Source organism: Eulemur rufifrons, chromosome 6, assembly GCF_041146395.1.
Source record: "Eulemur rufifrons isolate Redbay chromosome 6, OSU_ERuf_1, whole genome shotgun sequence".
NCBI lineage: Eukaryota > Metazoa > Chordata > Mammalia > Primates > Lemuridae > Eulemur > Eulemur rufifrons.
In genome coordinates this window covers 55,464,958-55,488,593 of record NC_090988.1, presented here as the reverse complement: position 1 = coordinate 55,488,593, position 23,636 = coordinate 55,464,958, and the positions used below count along the sequence as shown (strand labels likewise).

At 42.7% G+C, this 23,636-nt stretch overlaps 1 protein-coding gene across 1 annotated transcript; it reads left to right on the top strand.

The window, feature by feature from the left end:
- Window positions 1-12,208: 12,208 nt before the first annotated feature.
- Window positions 12,209-22,541, top strand: LOC138384050 (E3 ubiquitin-protein ligase TRIM21-like). The gene is made up of 7 exons (XM_069469317.1): window positions 12,209-12,260; window positions 13,253-13,695; window positions 13,981-14,076; window positions 15,181-15,411; window positions 20,502-20,524; window positions 21,198-21,298; window positions 21,607-22,541. The coding sequence occupies exons 2-7, from the start codon at window positions 13,291-13,293 to the stop codon at window positions 22,155-22,157; spliced, it is 1,407 nt and encodes a 468-aa protein (XP_069325418.1). The 5' UTR covers window positions 12,209-12,260; window positions 13,253-13,290; the 3' UTR covers window positions 22,158-22,541.
- Window positions 22,542-23,636: the final 1,095 nt, after the last annotated feature.

Below are 23,636 nucleotides of genomic sequence, written 5' to 3'. Positions count from 1 at the left end.
AGTGATTCCAGGAGGCAGTTGTCCACCCTAGGAGTAAGAGGCATTTGTTCACTTGATCATTACTTGTAAAGTCCCTACTAAGCGTGGGCTGGGAAGAAAGAGCCACCCCATCACACTTTCTTAGGCCATGAAATAAACCCCATTCCCCTTAGGAGTTCCATTCCCCTCCATTTCCTGGCTGGTTTGATCTTCTCTTTGAATAAAGTGGCATTGAATAAATTTTCCAAGTTGATCTCTGCTTATTGTTTACAGCTATTTCTTTAGCCACTCAGCAGCTATCTCCTCTTTGGCCTAAACAACCTCTTTTTTTTTTTTTTTTTTTTTTCCCCACATAAGTTAAACTTAAAAGGCTCTTCCTCCAAAGTATCTTCTCAGACTAAATACTGAAGAAAGGAGAATAATTTTCTGTAGAAATTTAAAATAATATTAGAAATAAGAGATTTAAGCTCCATTTCTATTTACTCCTAGAGGTGGGTTTTCCAGTCTGACAGATCTGTTAACAAATACACCATAAAGGACTCATTCAAACAAATGGTCTGTTTTCAAAACTGTCCTCTAAGGACACTGGTTGCTTATTCCTCTGGTGCTATTATGGAACATTTTCTGTACTCCTTTTCTACAATTGTCTTTGGGGCCCAAAATAGGTTCTTTAAATGTGTTTAATGGTGACAAAGTTCTCTGTCATGAAGATGAATTGGCTTAAAGGAAGTATTCCAGAGTTCAAGGCTAAGTCTGGTAAACAAGACCTAGTTTACCAGACGCATTCACTTTTTTACTCTCCTTCCCCAACCCTACCTCCACTTCACTGGTTACTTAAAGCTTGCCTATTTTCTTATGATCCTACCTTCAAAACAGTCCTGTGGTTGTGGACTCAATTAGAGAAACTTGCCTCTGAAATATCTCTTCTTCAGCCACCTTACTACAAAAGCCACCTTACTATATAAAAGGGCCAAGCACTTTGAAGTTCTCCCCAGCTGGGGGCAGCAGGCAGAGACTGACAGGTCTTGAAGGGCATCACCTGAAGAGGCAGGCAGAGCTTCCAGAACCTCCCATGATGAGTGCGATGTGCACTGTCTGGGGAATGGACATGCTTGAGGCTCAGACTCGGGGGGATGGGAGGGGAGGGGCATGGGCAATATATATAGCCTGAACTTTTGTACCCCCATAATAAGCTGAAATAAAAAAAAAAAAGAAAGAAAGAAATGCTCTACCAAGAAGCCCAGAGTGTAGCGTGTAAGCTCATCTGTTTTTATAACCTCACATAGCAATTTTAAGCTACACCTTCTCCCCCAAACTTCTCTCCTCAGAATAGGACTCATCTCCATTTGTCCACCAAGCACCTCACACTGGTTTGCATCGTAGATTGAATGTCCTGAAGAACCACAAACTCTAATTCCTCCACTCTCCCTCTCTCTCCTCAAAGCTCACTATCCAGTACCAGTTGGTTAGTGCCTCCCTTCCTTTCCTGTTATCCATGAAATACCTAAGGGGGAAAAAAAACAACTTTGTATGCCCTTTCACTTTGTAACATAGTTTCCAAATCTGCTATCTTTAAACTCTCCCCTCCTTTCAGAACCCAATGAAACTAATCTAGCTGAATCATCATTTCCCTGAATAATATAACAGCTTAACTGTCCCACTTTTCTTCTGTCTTTCTGTATTCTGATTCATCTTCCAAATTTCCATTAGAATTATAATCTAAATATTTATGAAAATACAAGTATGAACACTTAGTATATGTGTACAGAAAAAATTGTGATCGAATCTCTATTAGGAAGATGTCTTCTATCACAACTGTGTTTCAAGATTTCCATCATTCCTTCTTTTGCCTCTGTTCTTCTACGTATCTCTTTAGTGAACTGAGATAAAACTGAGGAAAGGTTCATAAAAGGAGTCATTTCACTTGTCTGAATCCTCTCCGCAGTCTCTGCAGGTTGAGCTCAGTATTGCTCTGCACATGCCTTCATCAGCAAGTCACACCACAGCCTATTCATGATACATCTGAGCAACTGTACAACTGCAGGGGGCACCAGACACATTCTAGTCTGTGTGAATGGCCCTCCTGGAGTTGTGGCTCTCTGCCTGTGCTGCCATGGAGGATGGCCCTGACCATGAGCCAGAAACTACATCGCTGACCCCTCACACTGGTGGGAAAACGGATATCAGACACTGACAGCGGTGGGAGAGAGCGCTGAGTGTGGAGGTACACTGACAGAGGTCAAGGAAGGCTACTCGGTTCAAGGAGGTAACACTTGTGTCCTGAACCAGAAAATGTTTGTCTTCCTTATCACTGTAAACCTAGTAGCTAGCATAGTGCCCAGCGTAGGTTTGTAACTACCTTCTATCCACAGCAGGCCAAAGTGAAAATTACATGTCCACAACCCCAGCTGAAGAGGAGTCAGAGAGCCGCCTTCTCAGGCACATGCCAACTTGGATGCCTTGTCTCTCTGTGGTTCCTAAAGAGCCATACCTCACTGTGGTAGAGTTAAAGCCACCCTGGACTGTCCCATTTTTTTTCCTTTTTCACATGTTTCTTGCTTTCTGATATTTCTTCAAGGTCCTAAGTTTATTAAACAATAGTAAGAATCAGAAAATAACATGTCCGTCTTTTATACATGCACTTTACATACATTACTTAATTCTCTAGCCCTGTGGAATATTTTTCATTTTCTGTTGAGAAAATTGTGGCTCAGGGAAGCTAAGTAACTTTCCCAAGGTCATGCAGCTAGACGGTAGAGCCAGGACTTAAATCCAAGTTGGCCTAAAGAGAAAGCCTATTTGCTTAATTCCTTCATATAAAGAAGGAACAATTCTGACCCTTGACACTTCAGCTGTTATTAGATCCTTTGCCCATAGGATAATTTAAAGGCAAGGTTTTTTTTTCCCTCTTTCTAACCCCATTTCCCTTTAAAGCAGAGGTTTGAGATGGGAATAAGGTCATCCACTAAGAGAAGCAGCCTTCAGAACAATCCACCCAGGCTTCCCTCCCTCCCATCACTCCCAGTTTTTCCAAACTTCCCGCACAGGTTGTGGCCCAGCCTCCAGATGCAGGGCCAAAGTTATCTTCCACATCCCAACTGTACCCAAGATCCAAGAATGCAGCAGTGTCTGATACAAGGGAGGCTGCCTCCTCCTCCTCCTGCTCCAATGCTGTGTGAGTGACAAAGGAGTTCACCAAAAAGCTGTGTCCTTGTCATATGGAAAAAAAAAAAAAAAAAAAAGGACAATGATTCTGACCTCACAGAGTGGTTATGAACATGGGAAAGACTACAAACTATTTAGCACATCGCAGGCATTTATTAAAATGTAATGATAACCAGATACCACCCTAGGACTTCACAGCTAGTGTCTCTTGAAGTCTCCCTTCTTTCAAAGGCTGTACGTGGCATTATTCCTTTTCTACAGAAGAGGAAATAGAGTCTGAGAGGTGAGCAAACCTGCCAATGATCACATTAAGAGTAAGCAGAAGAGGGACCAGCTTCAAGTGCATGTTACTTGACTTCAAAGATCGTGCATCTGTCTGTTCCTCAGAATTTTCATCCCTAAAATTTTTTTTAAATATTTTTCTCTTGAGATAAGTATTGTGTTATGCTTCTTCTTTCTGTTAGTTATGGTCATTATTAGCATATTAATGCTGAAAATATCTATCTGCAAAGATTAAATAGGATGACATATTCACGGAATCTCCTCATATACCACCCCTGCCTCCTTCCTGACCACGTACATGCATCAACCCTTGAGGGTCCCCATGGAGAAGTCCTAAGACCAGAGGGGCTGTGTGCTTATTGACTGTCCCTGGGTTACATACTGTGTGAGTTTAATTACAGGCTCATAGCTTAAGAAGAAAATTTTTCCTCCCAAAGCAGTAATATCCTGAAAGAGCAATGGAGAAACTTGATAAAACTATATGTGGAAAAAAATAAAGATGGCAGTAGAAAGATGGAGACAGATGATTAGATGATGGCTAGATAGGTAGATGGACTGAGAGGGAATCAATGCAGAGAAGACCCTCTAGAGAAGGTGGAATAAAATTAAACTACAGTCTCTGCCCTTCTACCATCTTATTCATCCAGGTTCTGGAAGACAATGAATAGTGCAAAGACTGTTTCTTTCTCTAATCAAGGAAGTCTATCCTCAAAAGCCAATCTATGAGTCACGGAAAGGAGATGGTTCCGCTTAGAGAAGGCTGAAGACTGTCCTCCACCAGGGTTTCTGTGGCAACAAGGCATCAGTCGCTAGCACTCCAGGGAATGTGAGGTGTTAAGCCTCTGGCTTCACCAGCTGAGTCCTGGGGCTGCAGAAGCCCCAGGCCTGGAGCCAAGAGAGAAGTTTCAGAAAAATAAGCCCTAGTACTACATCCCTAGCCTAGTAAAGGCTGTCAGGAGCCACGAACCTAAGTCTTCCCCAAGCCCATGATGCTGTTGTGCTTTAGCCAAAATTAGGTCTAATACTGCTCTGCTCTGCTCTGAAATAAGCTTTGCATAAACCTGTCTAGGCCAAGCAACTGTAACTGGGAAGTCACAAATTGTCTGCAGGTCCCCTAGCTCCCTTGAAACAACTCAGACCCCCTCCATCACTATTGCTCTCTAGCTGTTTGGAGCTTTCATTATATTATAGGGTTGAATGGAGGATGTGTGGGGAGAGGTCCTTGTCTCCATAACTCCTTCCTCCCCGTACCATTTACAAACTGAGAGACACTCAGAGGCTACCGCTAAGCATTAACAAAGAACTTAGATCCTGAAAGTGATTGATGAAATTGCAGTGGTATCTGATTAAAGGAATAAAATTAGAGTTTCTCAAAATGTTTTAGTTTGTTTATAGATTTGGGATTCATATAGAAAAAAATCATTAACTAACTCTGATCCTAGAAGTCTTTTATTCTATCGTTTATGTAATCTCTTTAAATATTTTTAAATAGGAGATTCTCTTCAAATCTGACCATATAAGTGTTGCCTCATTTTGAAAGTTGGTTATCAAAATCCTTGATTAAATTTAAGTGGTGAAGCCAGGATCTGGAATGGGTCAAGAATATCTCTAGTATTAAAGATATTAAATTTTAAATGATAGGTAGATGGATAAACAACCTAGCGCAGAGACCTTTTGCATAAGTCATTGGCATCTGTGAATATTTTGTAACATGGCCTTCTGTGATCTTCCCTCCAGTATTAACACAGATAAATCTGCAAAGCTATCTACTAGCTGCCGAGCTATCTGTGAATATGATCTCTTTAACTTCCTTAAATGTCTTTAACAGCATAAATACTGTGTGTTCCATTATAAGCATGTATCTCATATTGGCATTTCAGAGGTTGGGACAGTTTGGCATATTACATATATCCTAGGTAGAGAGCACAGGGTTAGAAGTGTACGCTCAAGATCCAGACTGTCTGGGTTTAAATCTTGGCTTTACTACTTCATAAAACCATGGACAAATTTCTTAACCCCTCTGTCCTAAATGTTCTCACTTGTGAAAGGGAAATAACAAGAGAACATCTGTCATTGAGTGGTGGTGAGGTTAAATAAAGAAATCATAAACCCATCAGAAGTAGTAACCACACTCAGCTATTACCTAGGTGCCAGCCTTCTCAACCTGAGCCAGCCTAGAACAAGATGGAGTGACTCCCCTCTGCCCCTGCTCAAACTAGTCAGAATATGTCATCTAAAGGAAGGTTTAATTAAGCACCTAAACCCCAGGTTGATCCACAGTTGATACTCTAGGCCTGTCTTTGTCCCACGAGCAGAAGTCCCACAATAGGATGCAGGACACCTATCACATTCAGCCTGTGTTAGGAGTAGCCACTGCAGATGAGCCTGCAGGACCATCACTAAATTTGTTTTTTCCAGATTTGACCATAGGTTGAGGACTGAAGAGGAAGAGTGTTTCCTTTGATCATGAAGTGACCATATTCCTAGGCCAGAGCATTAAGGAATAATCAAACTCAAAAAGGGTAATGATGGGATAAGAATTCATCACAGATGCCCACTCAAGCTCATTATGTTACAAGAGGGAGGATCAACAAAGGCCTTAAGGTCGTTCTCACTTGGAACGGAAAGACCTGGAGGGAAGTTGCCTCCCCTAAACAGACACTGTCCAGTGCTGCCTAGTACTGCCAGGCCTCGGCACCCAGGCCACGGCCCAGACCCCAGCTTTGACACCCTAGTCCCTGCACTCACCACAACTCCAGAGCTTGTCTCCTCTCATCTGTCCCTCTTTTTGGAAAATCATTTCTTGCCGTGTCCATAACGGCCAGTACTTTATAATCCTCTTGGTGGAGGTAGGGAAATAACAGGTCTGCTGGGATCCAGGTACAAACCTAAGAGATTTCCATAGTTGAACTTTCTGAACCCCCTGAGTTCTGGGCCAGGCAGCTCTGGGACTTGGAAGGAAGCATCAGGCAGTGCATCCTGATGATTTTTCTTACGGGGCACCAGAGGGATTCTAAGATGTCCCGTACTGAGCACCTGCTCTTTCTCAAGAGCCAGGCTATGAATTTCCTGGTGGCAGATGGAAACAGATGGGGAGAAAAGAGGAGAGCTAGAGACTGGGACACACTCTGTCCTTCTGGGACAATAGAAGCCATGAAGAATTTCCACTTCTGGAAAGAATGAGCACAGGCTCTTTCCAAATCCTGCCAAAGGGGTATCAGGCAGTCTAACCAAAAAGATACGCATGAGTGCTTTAGGCATGGGATCATGCTAAAGAGGAGAAAAGAGGTTCTCTAACTTTATTCCTGTACCTAGGGAATGAAGGTGACTGAAAATAAAGCTATACTGATGAAGCAATCCCTCTCTCTTCCAGCAATACCCTTGGAGATCATCGAGCATGATGTAGTAGAAAAGCTATGATCTATTTCTGGATCTGTCACTTACTGTGTGATAATGAGCAAATTACTTTACCTCCTTGAGGTGCTTAGGCTTTATTTGTAAACTGGAGATAATGATTATTTCATGGGATCATCATTAGAATATATTAATATGAAGGCACTCAGAAGGGCTGGCAAACTCCACATGTACTGCCTTTCCTTTCCAATAAAAAATTGAGAACTTGTTTCGTAACCTATCTGGACTCCTCTACATCTAGCATGTTACAATAACCTTCCCCTACGACTCATGGTCAGGGTTTGTTTGTTTTTAATAAACTCTTTATTTTGCATTTACAGAAAAGTTACAGAGTTTCTATATATCCCTCACCTTTTTTTTTTTTTTTTTTTTTTTTTGGCAAGGTCTTGCTCTGTCACCCAGGCTAGAGTGCAGTGGCCTGGTCAGAGCTCACTGCAGCCTCAAACTCCTGGGCTCAAGTTACCCTCCCTCCTCCACCTCTCAAGTAGCTAGGACTACAATGCATGCCACCAACGCCTGCAGGAAATGACAGAGTCTCCAGTGATATGAAGCAGAGTCATTTTCTGAGTGCAAATTCAGATACAGTTGTCTCCTTCTATTTTTTTTCACTCTGTTTTCATTCTGCTTTCTGGGCCTGTTTATGTGCCTGGAATCAAATCTGAGTACAGTAGCACAATATAGACATTAGATATCAACTGATAGCCTTTTGCTGAGCAAAAATTCTCTTAAAAACAGAACTAGAAATTTCAAAGAATGAAGTGTTTTTAGGTTTCTTAAATCTATAATAAATATCAAAGTTCAACTGATTTTTTACCTTAAGTTATAAGCTACAAAAATAAAAATAAAAAGACAGATGTCTGAGTTGGAATGAATTGAGAACTCTAGCCTCACCAACCTTCCTCTTTTCTCCTCTACAGTTTATGGCCACACACCTACTAGCTGCCCTGCAGCTTCTGCTTGGACAGGACAGTCTGTTTTCTCTGGGATGTCACTAAAATGAGGGTTTTCCCTGGACCTTTCACTTTTGAGCACCTGTGCTTACTATGTTGTCTCAAGCCAGTGTTTCACTCCTTTCAGCCTGAGTGTCCCCATCTGTGATTTGAAGATAATAACCCCTAAGTCACCAAATTGTTGTGGTTTAAATAAAATAAAACCTGACATAGCATTATTCACACAACCAAAAGGTGGAAGAAACACAGGTGTCCATCAACAGATGAATGGATAAACAAAATGTGGTATACATACAATGGAATATTTATTATTCAGTCTTGAAAAGAAAGGAAATTCTGACACATGCTACATGGATGGACCTTAAGGACATTATGCTAAGTGAAATAAGCCAGTCATAAAAGGACAAATACTTTATGATTCCACTTATATCAAGTACCTGGAAAAGTCAAATTCATATATTTTTCTTATATAGATCTTTCATCTCTTTAATTAGATTGATTCCTAGGTATATTATGCTTTTTATAGCTATTATAAATGGGATTGCTTTCTTGACTTTTTTTCAGATTGTTCACTGGCATATATAAATGCTACTGATTTTTGTATGTTGATTTTGTATCCAACAACTTTACTGAATTCATTTATCAGCTCTAACAATTGTTTGGATAGGTCTTTAGGTTTTTCTAGGTATAAGATCATGCCATCTACAAACATGGCTAATTGGACTTCTTCCTTTCCAATTTGGATGTCCTTTATTTATCTTTCTTGCCTAATTATTCTGGCCAGGACTTACAGTATGATGTTGAATAAAAGTGGTGAGAATGAGCATCCTTGTTTTATTCCAGTCCTTAAAGAAAAGGCCTTCAATTTTTCTCCATTCAGTACGATGTTGGCTGGTGGGTTTGTCATATGTGACCTTTATGTTGCTTCTATACCCATTTTGATGAGGGTTTTTTTTTTTATCAGAAAGAGACGCTGAATTTTATCAAATGTTTTTCCAGCATTTGTTGACATAACTATGGTTTTGTTCTTGATTCTGTTAATGATTCATAATATTTAGATGCTTTTTAAAAATACAGGAAATTGGTTGGATATCCTAATGAGGAAGGTTAGAAGGAGAAGGAAAGAGGGCCAAGAATACAGCTCTGTGCCTTTCCAACACTAATGGTGGAGGGAAAGGGACCAGCAAAGAAGACTCAGAGTGGCCAACAGAAAGGGAGGAAAAACAAAAACTCAAAAAAGTTTTTTTTGGTATTATAAGAAGAGAAAGAACAATGCTAAAAAAACCATAAAATAAAACTCTGATGAAGACATTGAGGAGGACACAAAAAAATGGAAAGATATTCCATGCTCATGGATTGGAAGAATTTTGTTAAAATGACAATACTACCCAAAGCAATTTATAGATTCAATGCAATCTGTATTAAAATAACAATGACATTCTTCAAAGAAATAGAAAAAAAATTCTAATATTTATGTGGAACCACGAAAGATTGAATAGCCAAAGTAATCCTGAGCAAAAAGAACAAAACTAGAAGCATCACACTACCTGACTTCAAAATTTACTACAAAGCTATAGTAACCAAAAGTGCATGGTACTGTCATAAAAACAGACACATGGACGAATGGAACATAATAAAAAACCCAGATATAAATCCACACATTTATAGCCAATTTATCTTTGACAAAGGTGCCAAGAGCATATAATGGGGAAAGGACAGTTTCTTTGGTGCTGGGAAAACTGGATAACTATATGCAGAATGAAACTAAACCCCTATCTCTCACCATACACAAAAATCAAATCAAAATGGATTAAAGGCTTAAACTATGAAACTACTAGGAAAAAAATATTGGGGAAATGCTTCAAGACATTGGTCTGGGCAAAGATTTTTTGTGTAAGACCTCAAAAGCACAGGCAACCAAAGCTAAAATAGACAAATACGGTTACATCAAACTAAAAATCTTCTGCACAAGAAAGGAAACCATCAAAAAAATGAAGAGATAACCCACAGAATGGAAGAAAATATTTGCAAGCTATCCATCTTACAAGGGATTAAATATTTGCAAGCTATCCATCTGACAAGGGATTAATAACCAGAATATATAAGGAGTTCAAACAACTCAATAACAATAAAACTCAAATCTGACTTAAAAATGGGCAAAACAATAGACATTTCTCAAAAGAATACATACAAATGTCTAAGAGGTATATGAAAAAAATGTTCAACATGACTAATCATCAGAGAAATGCAAATCAAAACCACAATAAGGTATCATCTTACCTCAGTTAAAATGGTTTATATAAAAAAGACAGGCAATACCAGATGCTGGTGAGGATGTGGAAAAAAGGGTAATCCTCATACACTGTTGGTGGGACTGTAAATTAGTATAGCCACTAGACAAAGCAGTATGGGAGTTCCTCAAAAAACTAAAAATAGACCTACCATATGATCCAGCAATTCCACTATTGGGCATATATTCAAAAGATAGGAAATCAATATATTGAAGGGATATCTGCACTCCCATGTTTATTGCACCACTATTCATAATGGTCAAAATATAGAATCAACCTCAGTACTCGTCAATGAATGGATAGAGAAAATGTGGAATATATACACATTGGAATATTATTCAGCCACAAAAAGAAGGAAATCCTGTCATTTGCAGCAACATGGACAGAACTAGAGGCAATTATGTTAAGTGAAATAAGCCTAGCACAGAGAGATAAATATTATATCATCTCACTTATATGTGGGAGCTAAAAAAAAGTGGATCTCATAAAGATAGAGAGTAGAATGGTGGCTATCAGAGGCTGGGGAAGGGCTGGGGAGAGGAGAGAAAGAAGGGGAAAAAATATATATGTGTGGTTATTATCACTCAACTGTACATGTAAAATGGTAAAGATGGTAAATTTTGTATGTATACTTTACCTCAATAAAAAAGTACAAAAAAATATATTCACAACTAATATCAAGTAAATGTCTTAGGTGGGTAGTAGAGAATACACTTAAAATACTTGAAAAAACAATCATCTAAAAGTATCTGTGATTGTCATATTTTTTCATGATAAACATCCTCATAGAGAGTATATTATAGAAAATACAATTTACATTCTCCTCTCTTATTATATTCTACCACTCCCAATCCTTATCTTGCTTTTGTATAAAGTTCTTTCACTCAGCGAGTAAAAATGTATCATTTGAAAATAAAGTTTGGTTTTATTTATATGTAAAAAAAAGAAAAAGAAAAAGAATGGTTGTTGCCAGGGAGCTGGGGGAGCGTCAGGGGAGAGTGGGGAATTATTGTTTAATAAGCATAGAGTTTCAGTTTGGGATGATGAAGTTCTGGAGATGGATGGCGATGGTCACACAACAGTATGAGTGTACTTTTTGCCACGTAACTGTACACTTAAAAATGGTTAAGATGGTAAATTTTATGTTCTGTGTATTTTACCATAATTTTTTTTTTTTTTTTTTTTTTTGAGACAGAATCTTGCTCTTTTGCCGGGGCTAGAGTGCCGTGGCATCAGCCTAGCTCACAGCAACCTCAAACTCCTGGGCTCAAGCAATCCTTCCGCCTCAGCCTCCAGAGTAGCTGGGACTACAAGCATGTGCTACCATGCCCGGCTAATTTTTTTCTCTAAATATGTTTTTAGCTGTCCATATAATTTCTTTCTATTTTTAGTAGAGACGGGGTATCACTCTTGCTCAGGCTGGTCTACGAACTCCTGACCTCAAGCGATCCTCCAGCCTCGGCCTCCCAGAGTGCTAGGATTACAGGCGTGAGCCACCGCGCCTGGCCTATTTTACCATAATTTAAAAATAAAAATAATATAACCTGAGAATATCCCCAGCTCAGTGACAAGAACACAGTTGCTTCTCAATGAATGTCAGTTCCCTTCTTACCACTCACTGATATGACACCTGCCTTGGGGGTCATGCAGTATAAATCTCTCACACCCAAATATTAAAACAGTATCAGTCACGTGACAGAGAATGCCCTTCTGGAAGTAGGAAGCAGATGGTGGCACTTTAGGGAGAGCACTAGACACTCTTCTCTGCATCCAAACCTCCTTAAAAGCAACTTCCAGACGTGGACATAGGATCTAGGTGTGGGGCGATGGCCATTGTCAAAGAAAAAACTCCTCCTGTAGATACGACATCCTACAAGATCAGATCATGGAGGGCGTGAGCCTAGGATGGGGGACGGTGCCGCTGGCTGCGCTGCTCCCGCGGGGTCCCAGCCTCCCTAAGCCTCCGACAGCTCCCGCGCGCAGCTCCGCCTCCTGCCCTCGCTCGCTCCCTCCCACCCCGCTGCCCTCTCCTGTCCTTCTCCCCACGCCCGCTCCAGCTCTCCCCGCCCCTGGCTCCTCCCACTCTGCGCCGCTCCGCCCCTTTCCTCTAAGTCTTGCCTGTGAGAGGAAAGTGAAAGTGAAATAATAAGAAGCCGACCTTCTTGAGTCTGCTGATCAGGTGAGTGAACCCCGCTAGACCGAGGGACCCCTGCCCTCCCTAGGAGACCCCTCTCCTCCACCCACTCCAGCTGTGAAGAGCCTCTTCCGACGGGTCCCCACTCCTAGAACCTGCCCCATTTGCCTCTTCTCCGCTGCCGGGGCTCGCTCAGCCCAAGCCCAGCAGTTGTTTCCGTGATGGCGCGTCTTCCCGGGAGGGGACTGGGTGTGACTGTGACTTCGGAGTCACCCCGCAGTGGCTGGAGCTGCCCTGAGACTCGCACCTGAGCTGGGTGGAGGGGCAGGTGAAGCTGTGAGAACTGGGACTGTGACCCAGCCCAGTGTGGGGGAGGTCTGCAATGCTTGAGACTCCCATCCCCAAAAGTCTCCCCCCATCCCACCCAGGAGTGAGAGGGGCAGGCTGTTTAGGACGTTCAACTAGAAATTTTTGCGCTTTCAAGACTGCTCTATGCCCTAGAGGACATGAAGACAGGAAGTAGGTTTGGAGCAGCTGAGAGAAGAGCCCAGGGAGTGCCCTCAACACCTGTGTACGTGATTCTAAAGGTCAATGAAGATGTGGGCAAAGCAGTAGCATCTCTGGCACGTGGGAGGTGCGTGGTCAATGGCCACTGTTCCTATGATATTAATGCTCCATTATAATCTGCATTATATCAGCAACACGGGGGCCTGCTGGCATAAGATGAGAGAAGATGGATGAGAAACACCTGGTCACTGAGGGTTTGAGCAGGGATGGACGTGATGAAAAAACTGTCAACAGCTTTAGCTCTAAGGTTCCCACCAATTTTCCCTGCCTCTTTGGGGGATGCAGTTTCTCCTTCTGACTCACTGGATCAAAAGACCAGAGGAGGAGAAGTTCTTGTTGTTCTGGTTGCTGTTCTTATGTTTTCTTGTTTTCATCCTTCCAGTTCACTCTCCCTCTATTTTCCTTTGCATTGTTTTTCTCCAGCAAACTTCCTCTCGTCTTCTCTTTTCCCTTTCTTCTCTCCCCACCAGGTCTCCACAGCATTGCTTAACTGGAACGTGTCACCACTATGGCCTCAGCAATGCCCCTGGCAATGATGTGGGAGGAGGTCACCTGCCCTATTTGCCTGGATCCCTTCGTGGATCCTGTGAGCATCGACTGTGGCCACAGCTTCTGCCAGGAATGCATCTCTGAGGTTGGGAGAGACGGGCGCAGCGTCTGTCCTGTGTGTCGGCAACGCTTTCTGCTCAGGAACCTCCGGCCCAACCGACAGGTAGCCAACATGATGGAAAACCTTAGAAAAATCAGCCAGGATGCCAAGAACATATCGGGGGTGCAGTGTGCAGTGCATGGAGAGAAACTTCACCTGTTCTGTGAGGACGATGGGAAGATCCTTTGCTGGGTGTGCACCCAATCTCGTAAACACCGTGACCACTGCATGGTCCCTATCGAGGAGGCTGCTCAGGAGTACCAGGTGAGGCCTTAACACAGAGACACCAACAGGAGGAAAGAAGATGGGCCCTGACAAGTACTTTGTTCCACAGAGGTGGGGATGGGAAAGAGTCACCTCTGGAGTTGAGGGGATGGGGAAAGGAGGGGCATTCTTCCTTCCATGCCTAATGTAAGGGGATAATTGCAGGCTAAACACAACCTTCTCATTCCCTAGGAGCAGGGGCTGTACTATGGGACAGTGCTTCAAGGATCACCCCACACTACTACTCGGTCTGGTTTGGGACTAATCTGTTATCTTTCTCTGCAGGAGAAGCTCCAGGTGGCATTGGAAAAACTGAGAATAAAACAAGAGTTGGCTGAGCATTTGGAAGTGGAAGTTGCAAGGCAGAGAGCAGACTGGAAGGCAAGAGTCATGTCCTGAAGGCTGGGCAGGGCCCGGGGTCCTGGACTCACAGCCTTAACCGTAGCCATCTCTGTCTGAGGAATGAGACATACCAACTGCCCTCTAGGTCTCCAGATAGAGGGGATAAAAAGAATGGAGGCTCAAAGGAGAGCTTCCCATAAAGGCAGAAAGATCAAGAATCATGGAAGAAGGTTCTGAGAGGGTTGAGCTGTATCCTAAAGCTCCCCACTCCTCTGAGCCCAGTCTCAGGGACTGACAGCATCATTACCTTGTTGTCTGGGACAGAAGTACCGAAGGAGAGAAGCCCAACTGCTAGGTCTTTCAGGAAATAACAAGTGCTGTGAGGAATAGACTTCAGGGAACCATCAAGGCCTGAGGCAGAAAAACTCATCTGACTAGTTGGTTGTTTGCGTCCAGGCCGCTGGTCCAAAATAATAATGGAAAATCAAAGTTCATTCCACACTGGTGATTTGTTAGTAGAGGTGGGACATGTCCGGCATTAGAGAGAAGTGGAATGGACAGTGTATTCCACAAGAGGAAGATTTGAGATTGAGGAAGGATGAGTCAGGTTGTGATGGCAAAAGGGATGATCCTGTGTCACTGGGTAGTTTTCCAGCTCCTGGCAGGAAAGGGAGAGCAAAGAATGTCCCAAAGCCACCCTTTCCCAGGACTTAGGGATGGTAGATAATATTGTGAACCTGACTTTGTGAGGTTATTGGGAGTAAGAACAGGTGTTCCTCTCTTGGTAACTCACTGAGACATGAAGACAAAGCAACACATTCGAGTGGTCACTGGGTTTTGGAAGAGAGGTTGAAAAAAGTCTCTGATGCAACAGGTTTGTGCAGCTATGGTTGTAGGCCAGCTACAATGTGCTCCCTACCAATCCCATTCCCCTCTCAGTCCCAGAAGCCTCACCCACCTACCTCCCCAGCAAAAGTGAGTGAGAGTGTGTGTGTGCGTGTGTGTGTGCGCGTGCATTTATTCCCAGACAGCATGGGCAGACTGGTGAGTCTATAGGGGCTAGAGATAGGTACTGATACCCCCATTTCCAAAGCCTGGGAGATTTTAATAAAAACCACCTCTCTCTTTCCCTTGACACCAAAGAGGAAGGTTGAGACACAAAAATCTACAATTCATGCGGAGTTTGCAAAGCAAAAAAACTTCCTGGCTAAAGAGGAAAAGAGGCAGCTGCAAGAGCTTGAGAAGGATGAGACAGAACAGCTGAGACGTCTGGGGGAGAAAGAGGCTGAGCTGGCCCAGCAGAGCCAGGCCCTGCAGGAGCTGATCTCACAGCTGGAGCGGAGGAGCCGTGGCTCAGCGCTGGAGCTGCTGCAGGTGAGAGGACGGAGGCCCCCTCAGATGCAAGGAGAACCAAAAAATGCCAGAGCTGTCTGGAGCTACCGTTAGAACAAACAGAAACTTGGTCCCTGGGGTATTCTTTTTTTTTTTTTTTTTTATTTCATCTTATTATGGGGGTATAAAAGTTCAGGTTACATACGTTGCCCATGTACCGCCTATCCCGCCGAGTCAGAACTCCAAGCGCGCCCATTCCCCAGACAGTGCACATTGCACTCATCATGTAGGTATACACCCATCCCCTCCTCCCACCCCCCCTCCCTGAGTCAGCACCTTCAAGCGTGACCATTCCCCAGACGGTGCGCAACGCACTCATCATGTAGGCATACACCCATCCCCTCCCCCTACCCTCCACCTCAGTCTGATATCCAATTGGCATCATTCCCAAATGTGCATGTAGGTGATGATCAGGGAAACCAATTTTCTGGTGAGTACATGTGATGCTTGTTTTTCCATTCTTGGGATACTTCACTTAATAGAATGGGTTCCAACTCTCTCCAGGAGAACCAAAGAGATGTCGTATCACTGTTATTTCTTATAGCTGAGTAATACTCCATGGTATACATACTCCATAATTTACTAATCCATTCATGAATTGATGGGCATTTGGGTTGTTTCCACATCTTTGCGATTGTGAATTGTGCTGCTATAAACATTCGGGTACAGGGTCTTTGTTATAGAATGACTTTTGTTCCTTTGGGTAGATGCCCAATAATGGGATTGCTGGATCGAATGGTAGGTCTATTTGAATCTGTTTAAGGTATCTCCATAATGCTTTCCACAGGGGTTGCACTAGTTTGCAGTCCCACCAGCAGTGTATGAGTATTCCTGTCTCTCCGCATCCACACCAACATGTGTTGTTTTGGGACTTTTTGATAAAGACCATTCTCATTGGGGTTAAGTGATATCTCATTGTGGTTTTGATTTGCATTTCTCTGATGATTAGGGATGTTGAGCATTTTTTCATATGTTTGTTAGCCATTCTTATATCTTCTTTTGAAACATTTCTATTCATGTCCTTTGCCCACTTTTTGATAGGGTTGTTTGATTTTTTCTTGCTGATTTTCCTGAGTTCTAAATAGATTCTTGTTATCAGTCCTTTATCTGATGTGTAGTATGCAAAAATTTTTTCCCATTCTGTAGGTGGTCTGTTTACTCTCGTGACTGTTTCTTTGGCTGTGCAGAAGCTTTTTAATTTAATCAGGTCCCATTCATTTATTTTTGTTGCTGCTGTGATTGCCTTAGGGGTCTTCTTCATAAATTCTTTGCCTAGGCCAATGTCTGTGAGAGTCTTTCCTACATTTTCTTCTAGAATTCTAATAGTTTCCCACCTAAGGTTTAAGTCTGTTATCCACCGTGATTTGATTTTTGTGAGAGGTGAAAGCTGTGGGTCCTGTTTCAGTCTTCTACATGTGGCTATCCAATTTTCCCAGCACCATTTATTGAATAGGGATTCTTGTCCCCAGAGTATATTCTTTCCTGCTTTGTCAAAAATTAGGTGTCTATATAAGGATGGTTTTATATTTGGATTTTCTGTTGTGTTCCAGTGGTCTGTGTCCCTGTACTTATGCCAGTACCAGGCTGTTTTAAGAACCACAGCCTTGTAGTATAGTTTGAAGTCTGGCAAATTAATAACTCTTATTTTGTTTTTATTGCTTAAAATTGCTTTTGCTATATGGGGTCTTCTCTGATTCCATACAAAGTGTATAATTATTTTCTCTACGTCTGTGAAGAATGATGCAGATGTAGAGAAAATAATTACACACTTTGTATGGATAGACAACCTAATGAATAGACTCAAAGAGCTGGAGAAAGAAGAACAGAATGACCCCAAACCCAGCAGAAGGTGAGAAGTTACTAAGATCAAATCAGAATTAAATGAAAAGGACAACAAAGAAACTATAAGGGAAATTAATAAAACAAAAAGTTGGTTCTTTGAAAAGATAAACAAAATAGACACACCTCTGGCTAGACTAGCTAAGAGCACAAAAGTAAAATCTCTAATAACCTCCATTAGGAACATGAAAGGAGAAATCACAACCGATGCCACAGAGATACAAGGTATCATTTGTGAATTCTACAAAAATCTTTATGCACACAAACTGGAGAATGCAGAGGAAATGGACAAATTTTTAGATACACATAGCCTTCCCAGGCTCAACCAGGAAGAAATAGAGTACCTGAACAGACCAATATCAAGAATTGAAATCGAAACAGCAATAAAAAACCTTCCCAAAAAGAAAAGCCCTGGTCCAGATGGGTTCACACCTGAATTTTACCATACATACAAAGAAGAACTGGTGCCCATCCTACATAAACTATTCTCCAATATTGAGAAGTATGGAATTCTCCCCAACACGTTCTACCAAGCCAATATAACATTGATACCAAAACCAGGAAAGAATGCAACAAAAATAGAGAACTACAGACCAATTTCTCTCATGAATATAGATGCAAAAATTCTCAATAAAATACTAGCAAATCGAATCCAAGTGCTTATCAAAAAAATAATCCACCTTGACCAAGTGGGCTTCATCCCAGAGATGCAGGGGTGGTTCAACATACGTAAATCTATAAATGTAATTCACCACATAAATAGAAGCAAAAACAAAAACCATATGATCCTCTCAATAGATGCAGAAAAAGCATTTGACAAAATTCAACACCCTTTTATGATAAGAACACTTAACAAAATAGGCATAGATGGAACCTACCTAAAAATGATACAAGCCATATATGACAAACCCACAGCCAACATCATTCTGAATGGGGAAAAATTGAAAGCACTCCCACTTAGAACTGGAACCAGACAGGGCTGTCCACTGTCCCCATTACTTTTCAACATAGTATTGGAAGTCCTTGTGAGAGCTATCAGGCAAGAGAGCAGAATCAAGGGAATCCAAATAGGGAAAGAAGAGATCAAACTCTCACTTTTTGCTGATGATATGATGTTATATCTGGAAAACCCCCAGGATTCAACCATGAGACTCCTGGAATTGATTAACGAATATAGCAAAGTCTCAGGCTACAAAATTAATATACACAAATCAGAGGCATTTATATATGCCAATAACAGTCAATCGGAAAACCAAATTAAAGACTCAATGCCCTTCAAAATAGCAACAAAGAAAATAAAATATCTAGGAATATACCTAACTAAAGAGGTAAAGGACCTCTATAAGGAAAACTATGAAACACTGAGAAAAGAAATAGCAGAACTTGCAAATAGGTGGAAAACTATACCATGCTCGTGGATCAGAAGAATCAACATTGTTAAAATGTCTATACTACCCAAAGTGATCTACAGATTCAATGCAATCCCTATTAAACTACCAACATCATTCTTCCCTGGGGTATTCTTAAACAAACTGGAATTCAGAACCATGAGTGGTTTGCATTCAAGCCATAGAAGGGTACAGATTTAGGAGGGAATATTCCATTGAGCAATTAGCAGAAATGGCCATCCCTGGTAAGTGTTGCTCTAACACATACCCGGTGTGGGACCTTGAGAACATTCCTTAATCTTTCTGAGCACCCAGTTTCTCACATGGTAAATTGATATTATAATGTTACATATCTCAAAGGATTTTATGAGGATTAAATGAGAAAATCCACTAAGGCTCTTAGATGAGTGGCCATGAAAAGATTTTTAAAGTAAATGTAACATAACTAAAAACACTGAACTGAAAATTAAGAGGCAGTAAGTAGCCAAGCCCCAGCCCTGCCATCAGGTTTCTCCATAACTCTAGGTTAAGTCATTTTCCTTTCCTGGACCTAATTTGTGCATTTGTGAAACAAGATGGGGGGGGTGGACTAAATAACAAGGATTGCCCAAACTTTAGTCATCAATGTATCATCTTTACACTTTCTGCTACTTATGTGAACTATCTATATGATTTTAACAGGTTATTTTTCTGTCAATTGTCTTACCCTTTTCCCTGAATGAATTTAGTTTAAAAGGAAATTTTTCCAAAGCAGTAGGAGCTGGGAAGTCATGTGTTTATATGTTACTGATGTTTCTTGTAGTTTATTTCATAACAATAATATTAACTGCAAATTCTTAAATAGCCCATATTACCTGCCAGGCATTCAGGTGGGTGCTGCTATTCTCTCTGTTTCGTAGATGAGAAGACCAAGATGCAGAGATGTTGAAACTTAGTGAGAGACTAAAGCTAAATAACTTGAGCAGGTTTACCCAAACAGTAAGATGTAAAGTGAAGATTAAAATAAATATATAACTGTTTTATACAAATCATCACTATATGTTCTACTTACAATCACCTCACTTCCATCAGTGATATGTTTGCCTGACTTTGGGAAACTATGAACTAGATAGTCTCAGAAGTCCCTTCTGCTCTAATATCCTACAGTTCTTCTTTTTCCCATACCTTTTCACTGTCTCTGTCAGATGTGGTCATGAAGCCATTTTCTTTCTGGTTTGTGCAAAAAAAGCTAATTGCATTGGGCTTTCTTCAGCCCAACCTTGAACCAGGCTTTCTAAAGCACTTTGGACTGGGCCCTAGAGCCTGCCAGCTCTCATGTGAGGGCCCCCAGCCCCTGCAACAGAATATTCTCAGATGATTGATCTCCTATACAGGAGGGGGCAACATTAACTATAGCACAGAACAGAGCTCTGACTAGCCAACCCTTCCTCCCCAAACAACTCAAGCCCTCAAGTGAGATAGAGCAGGTTCTGAGCATCCTTCTTGGCCATTCTCTCCCTGTGACTGTCTCTGGACTTCAGCCAGGCTGGACTCTTTGCCCTCTTCCGCCCTCCTCCCTCCCTTCCCCTGCCCCAAGAACCTGGTCTTTCTGACTCAGAGTCTTTAAACTGATGATCTTTCCCTAGCTACAGGTGACACCCATGCTGGGTTTCTGGTGATTCCACAAACATCCACATGTCCTTTCTGCTCCAAGCTGATCAAAATCATCTTTTGGGCCTTGGTCCAGAGGAAGGAGAAGGGTAGCATCCCAGGGACCACAGGGAGGTGTCACATCACCCACAGGGCCGAAGTCTCAGTGGTGAACCAGAAACTCCAGAACTTACTCTCTGTCTCTTTTCTCCTCAGGAGGTGAAAGCTGTCCTGGAAAGGTAAGGAGAAGTTTTCTTTGTTAGAAGAGGGGATGGCAGGAAGCATATATCCCTATGAAAAAGGTTATCAAGTTATAAATACCTGCACTGATGTTTTCTTGATCCACCTCCCTATTTTCCAAGATTTGATCCTCTATAAAACAGTTTCTGGCCTCAGAAGGCTAACACATGGACATCTCAGTTGGTGAATTGCCCAAAGTAATTGGATTATAATATCTCCACACAGTAAAGCCCTGCCAAACAGAGAAATTCTGGGAAGTTCTAGGTCTACAGATTGCTGGGATTTCCTCTTTAAATGGAATATAACCAGTTACAAACCTCTCAGAAAGGACCATGATAAGACCCACAGCATGGGCGAGATGCTTTGAGTTTCCCTACAAAAGTAATTCAGCCTGTATTGGATGCTTTGCCTGTAAAATGAAATAGGAGGTGTGATGCATGGTGACCTCGGGCTTGGAGAAGAGATAGACTGTCCACATGCTACAGAGCCTCATATGACCCTGTGTGGGAACTAAATCATACATTTTGGCCTCTCACTTCCTCCCCCCAGAGACCTGAACACAAGAGGTGTTTGTGAACTTGAGTTGAATTATATTATCAAAGGTTATAGCTTTAGGGATTGAGTTAGGAGATACGAGTGGAAGAAAGGAGTCTCATACTCTCTTTTCCCCAGGAGTGAGTCCTGGAACCTGAAGGAGCTGGACATTGTCTCCCCAAACCTGAGTAGTGTGTGCTTTGTGCCGGGGCTGAAGGAGACGCTGAGGATGTGTGGAGGTGAGGCGAGCTCCAGGAGCTGCGGGGCTGGAGCTACAGGGGATGCCGAGGGTGCAGAGTGGGTCTCGGGGGTTAGGGAGAGTAAGAATGGATGGCAGCTCAGAGGCAGGCCGGAGCAGGTGGGGCAGAGACAGAGGTAGGGGAGATGGTTTTCTCAAAAGCCGGACTGGCAAAGGGTCACTTCCTCACATGTTGAGGTTCAGGATCACTCCCTCATCCTCACTCTGGAGTTTACACAAATCCCCCACCACAGGCACAGGTTCCTGATTTCCCCCACACAGGACCTGACGGTGGTCCTCTCTCTGCAGTGCACGTCACTCTGGATCCAGACACAGCCAACCCCTGGCTCATCCTGTCAGCGGATCGGAGACAAGTGAGGCTTGGAATCTCTCGGCAGCAGGTGCCTGAGAATGAAGAGAGATTTGATAATTATCCCATGGTCCTGGGTGCTCAGCGCTTCAACTCTGGAAAACTTTACTGGGAGGTAGATGTAACAGGAAAGGAGGCCTGGGACCTGGGGGTTTGTAGGGACTCGGTACAGAGGAAGGGTTTTTTTTCACCCAGCTCCAGTAATGGCTTCTGGACAATTTGGTTGTGGAGTAAACAAAAATATGAGGCTAGCACCTGCCCCCAGACTTCCCTCCACCTTCAGGTGCCTCCACGCCAAGTTGGGATTTTCCTAGACTATGAGGCTGGCACTGTCTCCTTTTACAACATTACTGACCACGGCTCCCTCATCTACGTCTTCTCTGAATGTGACTTCGCTGGACCTCTGCGGCCCTTCTTCAGTCCTGGTTTCAATGACACAGGAGGAAACACAGCCCCCCTGACCCTTTGTCTGCTGAAGACGAGACAGTAGAGACCCCGCTGACTGTTGATGGTGCTCTCTGGGCTCTGCCACCCTCCCTGTTGGCACCGCTTCCCAGCCACAGACCCTGCCTCTTTTCTCATGAACTCTGTGCCACCTCTGTCTCCACAGAGGCATCAGGATCCCAGCCAGCAGGCTTTAGCGGCAAGGTCTCTTCAACACCAATATTCCTGCGCTAGATGGCTTTATGATTCCCTCCAGGGAAGCAAACTCCTTATATTTGGCCCAAACTCATCTGGATCAACAAAAATGTGATTCTGCCTCCTTTATGTGACTTAAGTTTTGTTTTCGCCTCTCTGTCTCTAGGTTGTTGCCTTTGGTCAGATCTCTATTAAACATCTTGCATGGTTTGCAAAAGGGCTTTCAAAAAAAAAAAAATTGTACCTTAATCTATCCCATTCAATCCTTCTTCCTTAATCTTGAGATACTTGACAGCTCTGAATGTAATTAATAATGATGTGTCTATAACATTGCTCATGTTTTTACTGCCTGGAGTGCCCCCACCCCCCACGTTTGGAATATTTGGCTTGGACTGAAGACTCAGGGCAGGAGTGTCTGTGTAACTCCCCATAGCAGCCACTGTGGTGCTAGAAGACCATGTGAGGCTCTGATCGCTGCCTGAGGGGGTGCTGCCTCCTCACTATGAGAGAGCTCCTGGTTCTGAAAGACAAAGTTCTGGGGCCGGTAGAGCTCTCTGGATCTCTGACCCTTACAGACCTAAAACACCTTCTGACCATGTTCTTAGTGCTAGGGTGTGGAGAGCTAGTGCACGTGGGTTTTGAGAAAGATTTCTCCAAAGATTAGGATAGAAGAAGTTTCTTTACTTTTCCCTGGGTGGAAAAAAGGCCAACATAGAAGTAAAGGAATGTTGGCAGAGAGAGCCACGTACTTAGGCTTTTTATTTCGGGGCAGAAGGGGTTTTATGGCTATAGCCAAATTAATAGGGTGCTGCTGCATCCACTCCGTCCTTTCCTCCTGGCGGCAAGCTGATAAAAGAAACTGAAACTGCAGCAGGATGCCAAAGTCCAAGAGTTGACTCTCCTGCCCTTCCTTGGAGAAGGGATTATTGCAGGAGATGTGACTCTGCCCTCAGGATATGGCTGAGGCCTGAATCTCATACCCTGCTGCTCACTCAGGAACTCTAAAAACAGATCCTCAAAAGCAATTTTAAGAAAGATTTATATCTCTCTTCCATCTGTTCAGCTCTTTTCAGAAGTTGTGCAAAACAGAACTCCTGCAGGGTGCCTGTTAGTGAGAGAACTCATAGGATTGATCTTTAACTGTTTACTAGGAAATTGCAGGATTAGATATTTTCCTGTTAATTTTGGAAGGCCGCCCCTTTCACTTAATAGTTGAGCAGTGACAATCCAACTCCCTGGAGCTCCCTGCCCCTGGAGGGTCAAGGCTGGGGTGCCCCCTGCTCTCAGTGTTCTCCTTGACAACTGGCAAATTCCTATGCCCCTTGAAACA